This window comes from Brassica oleracea, chromosome C9 (genome assembly GCF_000695525.1).
Source record: "Brassica oleracea var. oleracea cultivar TO1000 chromosome C9, BOL, whole genome shotgun sequence".
NCBI lineage: Eukaryota > Viridiplantae > Streptophyta > Magnoliopsida > Brassicales > Brassicaceae > Brassica > Brassica oleracea.
Genome location: NC_027756.1, coordinates 45440107 through 45448054, shown reverse-complemented (window position 1 = coordinate 45448054; position 7948 = coordinate 45440107). Strand labels below are relative to the sequence as shown.

The window sequence follows — 7948 nt, the reverse complement described above, 5'->3', positions numbered from 1 at the left end:
GCCGGGCGAGCTGGCCCGTGTCACGGCCGAGCTCGCCGGCGACTCGACCGGCAACACGGCCATGCTCGCCAGGTGAGCTGGCTCGTGTCGCGGCCGTGCTCGCTAGGCAAGCTGGCTCATGTCGCGGCCGTGCTCGCTGGGCGAGCTGGTACGTGCACGGCCGAGCTCGCCGGTGACTCGACCGGCAACACGGCCGTGCTCGTCGGGTGAGCTGGCTCTTGTCGCGGCCGAGCTCGCCGGGCGATCCGTTTCGGCTGTTCGTTTTCTCGGCTTTTGAAGTTTTGACCGAGATTCGGTTTTTCCGAGGACTTTCGGACATCGATTCCGTCGTGACCGATTTTAACCCCAACATTAATTTATTCATAATTAAAAATAACATAATTTTTGTTATTTTTTTTTTACCATTTTCTATTATTTAGTTTACAAATTATATATTTATTTAACTATTAAAAATATAAAATGACCAAACTAATAAAAAGAAATTAGAGTGCAATACATAATCTAAACATAAAACTTCCACAATCATAAAGAAAAAGCAAGATACCATAGTAATACTAACTCAATAAAAGTTTGGAGCTGAAAAAAGATCAACAAAAAAGACTAATCTATCACATCTTACCATAGAATGTCTTGGCTAGAACAAGCAGATATCAGAAAAAGATAAAAAGATAAAATATGAGATAAATCAATCCCCGGAACACAAAGGATCGCGATCAAGCACGAGCACAAAAAACCAATAAACGCGTCAGAGAAAGAATAATCATCGGAAGAACAAACTCACCACAAAACAAAAAGACGCATGTTTAAAGCACAAGCAGCACAACCACCAGCTAATATATAAGAAGCAACTCACAAACTAAACAAGTACATACAAGTCGCCCACGAAGAACCACAAAACTCTGAATAGAAGAAACCAAAGCTACAAAAGACTAGCTCCGCACACCTACACCAAGGGGTGCATGAGAAGAATATAAACAACCTGAGTGTGGGAGAATGAAAGCCAACCACCGAGAAACCAAAGCTTAAGCTTGAGACATAAACAACCTTCCAAGCGCACAAAGCATACACAGAGAACAAGATGAGAGAACAAAGACGTGATCCAAACCTGGAGTAGTAAATATGGCGAAAGGGAGAGCCACCAGAGACGTGATCAGCGATGAAAGGTGCAACAAGATGAGAGAACAAAGAGATAAAAAGAGACAAAATTAAATCAACGAACCGTGGAGCCATCCTCGAACTATGAAAAAAGAACATAGAAGTCAGATCACCAAAAACCAGATCTTGAAAACTAAGACGAGCAGAGACTATATATCGATGGCAAACCATCGACGAGGAAAACAACATCAATGACAACTAAACTCTGACCCAACCCAACGAGATGTAGTTTCTAACCTTAGCCAAAATCGAAAGAAAAAAAAGACCAATATTGACTGAAATAACATACAACGCCGTAAGAAACAATCACACAACATAGAACTAATATGTCTGATCTATAACAAATACCAGATAATCTCACAGAAAAAGAAGGTGAGGAAAACAAGATCACGAAGGTGAGTCTTTTCCCAGTGATGGTGAGAAGCACTGCACACTGGAGAGGTAAACGAAATACATAGATGGTGACGACTCAAGGTCAAAATATGGAGAAAAGTGTAAAAAATATCTAAAAAGAGTAATGTGAAAAAATGTGAAAAACTAAAATACAATTTAACGTTGTTAATCTTAGAATCAACAAATACTTAAAGACAAAGTTATTGAAATTCAATATGTTTTACATCAGAAACTCATTTCACCACTAGCAAGTAGTATTTTACATACAACAACACATTAATAAAAAACAAACACATAATATCCCCTATATATTATTTGTGAAACATTACAACTTATTTTTGTAGCTATGTGTCATCTTTAGGATGATTCTTATTAAAATAATTTAAAAAAATCACAATAACCAATTTAATTATATATGTAATAGTTACTGACTTTTAATTATTCAATATATATTTATTATTTCATAATATGTAAGAACATATAATACATAAAATAATTTTTATATATAATGTTTATCCCGCGCAAGGCGCAGATCTTAATCTAGTATTAACTTATTAGCTACTACTACATAACGTAATAAAACATCAAATAATGCTATTTAAAATAAATACTGACTACATAATCACATCATCTAAAAACATATCGAAGAACAATAAAACAATATTCAGCGAAAACAATATATGGATCTCCACAAAAACAAACAGTTAAACAAACCCATTAACTTCTTATTATTACACACGAGATCATTTTGATACATACACGAGGACTGATGACCAACACCCAAACATAGCAGAAAAGCAAAAGAACACACACTAGTTATTAATAACTCTACAGTTTTTCCGTACCTCCCCACTCGATCCATTCACAGGATTCATAATACCACCCATTCTGATCATCGAACAAGTGAAGTCCCTGAAAAACAAGCTCTGGCTCTGACTATAAGCCTCCACAAGTCTTTTTGTTGTATTCACGGCCAAGTCACTGGAGAACAGAATCTGATCCGAACTCAAAAGACCTTTCCCTTGGAGGAGGTTCTTGAAATAATTGTTGTCGAAGACGTCCGTAGAGTTCCTATCAAGGGGAGCTGTTACGTTTCCATTTCCTCCTATGGGACAAACTGTTCTCAGATCAGACAAGAGTGTCGTTTCAAGTGTTGCATCCGGAGATCCCTGGCCAGTAAAGTTGAACAACCGGTTTCTGAAGAGATCACATTTTGCTTGTCCAAAGGTGTGAGCTCCTTTGTAATGACAAATGAGTAAATGCATAAGTGACATGTACTTAGAGGACAATAATACCCACAAAAAAATGTGACTGGAGAAAAGAGTTAAAACCTGACAAAGCTACGACGTCGGTGACGTTAAGGCCTACAGCTTGAAACTTGGCAATGATAGCGTCTAAAGGTTCAAAAGGAGATGGAAGATTGTTTGCACTACTCTGGTTTGCCACAAGTCCATCTTTTCTTCCTAATGCCACTCTCCACATAGGTCCTCCAGTCTGCAAATCAAAACCCGTTATAGATGACCAACAAATATAACAGAATGATTCGAGTTGAAGTACGAAATCATATATGTATTAATGTCCAAAGTTTAAAGGTCTTTTTTTTTTTGTTAATCGCACTTTGTAAAACCCCCGTGTTCATTTTTTTAAATGATATTCATTCTTAGCAACAACAAAATATAGGAAAGCATGCATGTGTAAAATATAGACAACCCCAAAAGAAAGGTACAATTATATACAACCACATATAGAATAGGCGACGATTATATTATTAAAAAAAAATCAAACGTAAATCATCTTGTTTAGAACTATAAATAATCTCAACGTATGTTATATTTAGTATAGAATTTTTTGGTTCCTTAAATGCTGTAACTCGTGTTATATGAAACCTAGTAAATCTCTAACCTAAAGTTCGCTTGATGTACTGAAATTAAAGTAAGCATTGAGGCTTTGATGATGGTTGTTAAATATTGGGGAACAAAAGCTTACCAAGTAAACTGATTCGCGAGCGGCTAAAGTGAGTATATCAGCACAAGAAACAACACCAGGACATGCGTTTTCCACAGCGTCTTTGATAGTATCAACTACTTCAAATCCTCTCGCAGAGTTCGCGTTTGGTATCGATAATTTCTCGCTATCTGCTCCATCCAACAAGACAGACGCATCGCACCCCTGAAACGTTCATGCTAACAAACTGGTGACGAGTGTTTGTAACAATTCTAACAATATCTTAACGTCAAATAAGTATTTAACAGAAAAAGACGTAAGGATAACAATACATACATTAACAAAGCAGTCATGGAAATGAAGACGAATAAGAGAAGCAGCCATCCGAATCTCGGCCTTCAGGGCCATGGTAACTTGTTTACGGACAATTTGTACAAGATACGGACATGATTTATCGTAGATGCCAGGGCTTAGCTGTGCCCTAACACCTGAACAAAGCATACAAAGAGTGAAAGTAGTAAGCAGCACATGTCCTCCCATCACTTTGTTTTGTGTTTTCATTGTCTAAGATGGCTTGTTTAAAATGACTTGGTAGATCGATAGTTTATTCAGATCTCGCTGAACTGGGGTTCTATTTATAGAGAAAAATAACGACACTTAGGGCTTAGTTTGCGACTCTGGTAGTGGACTGTTAATAGAATGATTAATGCATGGTGACGTATGGCGGCTCCGAAGTATTTGTTTCTTGTGATCAATAGGACGCATTAAGCTCCATATTTTTATAATTCTAGTAAGATCAGGCACTAAGAGATATTCATATTCATAGATTCATGAATTTCTATCTTGTTTTGTATGTTGGACGGTTTTATATTACGTAATCCACTAAGATTAGTGACTGTATTTTCGAGCTAACATGAAGTCAACTTTGTACAGAATAGTGATGTATTGTATTAGAGGACGCAAGTGGATTTTGTGTAAACAACTCCCCACTGTTATCTACATGACTGCATGTGTTTTGAGGATGCAATTGTATTTTATTTTTTTCTGGGGCTATTAATTATTCGGCTTGTGTCTCTGGGACTAAATAACTAAACAAGATTTAAGGATTCAATTCGGTTTACAAACACGTATTTTGATGTCAGAGAGTTATTTGTGATTCTATCCAAAGTCTATGTCTTATCCAATACAACGTTTCTAAAACAATTTTTTGCTGTGTGAATATTTCATGTGATCAAATAAAAATGCATTTTGTTTTTGATATATCATTTAAAATTGTTCACTGTTAAGCATGTTTAGGTAAGCATGTTTAGTTATTAACTAATCCGAAGATGAAAACTTACTTAGAATTCAGAGAGGTTTGAAGGAACATGAAAATCAATATGATTGATTATACGTAAAACCAAAAAAGTATGTCAACTATATGTTGAATGTTTTAAAAATAAGAAGATAATTTTTATCTGGAATGAATCGTTAACAACCCGAAATGGATGAAGCCATCCACTGAACATTAAATATTAAAAAACAGAAACATACAAAAAGAAGTCAGAAACTCCAAAGTACAAATCCCCGGCGACAAAGTGATGGTGGATTCCTCGTAATAGTCGATTTTCTATGCTCGGTTTAGCGTTCACATCCCACTTGAACTATTTAACTTGCCGCGATTTGAAATCATTTTATTTAGTTTACAAAGTGCACAGTCCAATATGGTTCCATTCTCCTCAGCAATATCGGCACGCCAAATAAAATATACTATAAAGTCACACGCCACATGCATTTGTCCTTACAGGACGGGACAAAAGGTTCACCCTAGAAACCTTTAAATTCACCGTCCTTCTTCTGATCAATCAAACTGCCAACTAAATTACTAATAAAAATTTTTTTTTTTTTAAATCATCAATAATTTTAAATTCTAAACCATAAATTTTAAACCCAAACTCTAAACCCTAAATCCTAAACCCAAACTCTAGATCATAAACCCAAACCTTATACCTTAAACCCAAATCCTAAACCATAAAGTATAAACCCTAAACTCAAACACTATATCCTAAACCTAAATCCTAGACCCTAAACCCTAAACCCAAAAGGTTTGAATTTAGAGTTTACGGTTTAGAGTTTACGGTTTGGGTTAAGGGTCTAGGATTTGGGTTTGGGTTTGGGTTTACAGTTTACGGTTTAAAATTTAAAATTTAGGGTTTTCGTTAGTGGTATCATTTTTTTTTAATTATTGATGCTTTTTTGAGTTTACGGTCTAGGATTTGGGTTTGGGTTTAGAGTTTACGGTTTGGGTCAAAGGTCTAGGATTTGGGTTTACAGTTTGGGTTTAGGGTTTATGATTTGGGTTTATAATATAGGATTTGGGTTTAAGGTTTACTATTTGGATTTAGGGTATAGGATTTTGGTTTAGTATTTAGGGGTTAGATTTAGATTTAGGGTTTAGAGTTTAGGATTTAAGGTTTTGTTAGGCATCATTATTTTTTTAACTATTTTAAATTTTTTAAATAAAATTTAATATTTTTTATTAATTATCTAGTTGGCACTTTGATTGGTGGTAAGAGAGGTGGTGAATTTAAAAGGTTCACCCCAATGGGAATTCTAACATTGAGTTTCTAAAAAAACATTTATACTCATTGAGGGTGCTCTATTATGTTAACATTGTAAACATATATGTAAAAATTCCACATTCGATCCCTCTTGAATTATTTTAGGCCGTGTTTATTTGTTTGTGCTCTGTATAAAGTGTATGTAAACGTTAAGATGGTGTTTGTTTGATCAAAGTGAGCATCTGAATTCGGATGGCGGCAAATCGCTATGAATATGCAAATATAATTGCATCTAACCTCTATCCTCGATAACCTAAAAACTGCAAGATGAGAGTTGTTTAGCCGAATTAGACCCATTAGTTTAACGAAATGTTAATTTCGACTAGCACTGGGTCTAATTTGGCTAGTTAATGCTAATTACATTTGGACTTTTTTGGCTAATGAAATATTTCAAACCTGTTTTGTCCGAATCGTGGTATAGTTGATAGCTGAAACTGGTTTATTTTTTTTGCCAAAATGTAAATTTCATATATAATATGAGAAGAGTTTGTAATGATACAAAAGTTTTAAAGCAAAATTAAGTCAGCTTTGGCAAAAAATAAACAAGACTAAGCTAACATCCAATGAGCTCTAAGAAGTCACTCATAGCGTATCCAAAGCTGCATCAAAAGTTGAAATTTCTTGAGCTTTCTTTTGCCAAGAATAACATCCTTGATGAAATGATCAATGAACATGAAGATAGTAGCTGGGCTCCGAGATTCTCCAACATGTAGCCTGTTATTTCTCTCGGTCCAGATACTGTAAATTGTTGCCTGCGCCACCATCTTTTTAAGTGTTCTGCTAGTTACTGCATCGCGTATAGAGCCACCCATTCTGTAAAAGAAGTCCAAGTGTGGAAAGCCCGAAAGGAGTATCCAAGCCTGGACAGCACTAAGCCCCAAATCCCTTCACTTATTTCACAATTCAGGAACAGATGGGTTCTGTCCTCCACCGCCGCATCACATAAACAACAAGAAGGCGAGATGTTCATACCCCATTTTACTATCCTTGATCTGGTGGGAAGGCGATCTTGGTAGAAAATCCTGGTTTATAGTTCGCTTACTATTGTGGCTATCGAAAATGTGAATTATACATAGAATATCAACTTTTCTAAACATACACAACAACATATATATATATCTATTATTTCGGGAGGGGACATTATATATTACAAAATAGATATTTACTTTCTCATAATTCATAACTATCACTAAAATCAGCAACTGCTTGAAACGAGGTCGGTCGTCGAAGGAATTGTGTCAAGCCATATATCTTCTTGGGCCAGTTTCACCACAGAACCTGCAGTATCATCCAGCTCCCTCATGTGTCTTTCAACATAGTTGCAGTGAATTGAACTATATGACTATGACGATATATGGCTTGTTGTTGGCTGATGGTGGTGAACAAGCTTAGATTAAAAATTGTACATTAAATTTAATCTGAAACTTACTCGATTGATATAATTAAAATATAGATGTAAGAACTTTCTTATGAACTGAATTATATATATATACACGTTGAGCAGAGAATGAGCTCTAGGTTGACACGTATTTACTGAACTTTCTATAAACGATAGTACAGAATATTAAGAGAGTGGAGTGAGTGATCAATCATACGTATCACGTCAATGATACGATATATTCTTAATACAAAACTCACTATATTTGACATATAAAATATCTGTTACAAATGTATTTGATTGAAAGGAATAAAAACTCTGGCAAAAGTATATTCCGGTTGTGGACGTTTTGGATGAACTTGGCCAGGTCTTGATTCCTTTTTAAAGCAGTACTTGACTCAATAAATGAATATTTAACTTGTTACACCAACAATAATGTAGTGAAATGTTTCAGAAAAATTATGATATGTTGTGAACA

The 7948-nt window shown here is 35.5% G+C and overlaps 1 protein-coding gene across 1 annotated transcript; it reads right to left on the bottom strand.

Moving 5' to 3' along the window:
* Positions 1-2220: 2220 nt before the first annotated feature.
* LOC106316399 (peroxidase N) lies at positions 2221-4083 on the bottom strand. The gene is made up of 4 exons (XM_013754280.1): positions 3829-4083; positions 3535-3717; positions 2880-3042; positions 2221-2785 (listed from the first exon to the last, which is right to left on the bottom strand). Exons 1-4 carry the CDS (start codon positions 4051-4053, stop codon positions 2361-2363), a joined length of 996 nt encoding a protein of 331 aa, XP_013609734.1. The 5' UTR covers positions 4054-4083; the 3' UTR covers positions 2221-2360.
* Positions 4084-7948: the final 3865 nt, after the last annotated feature.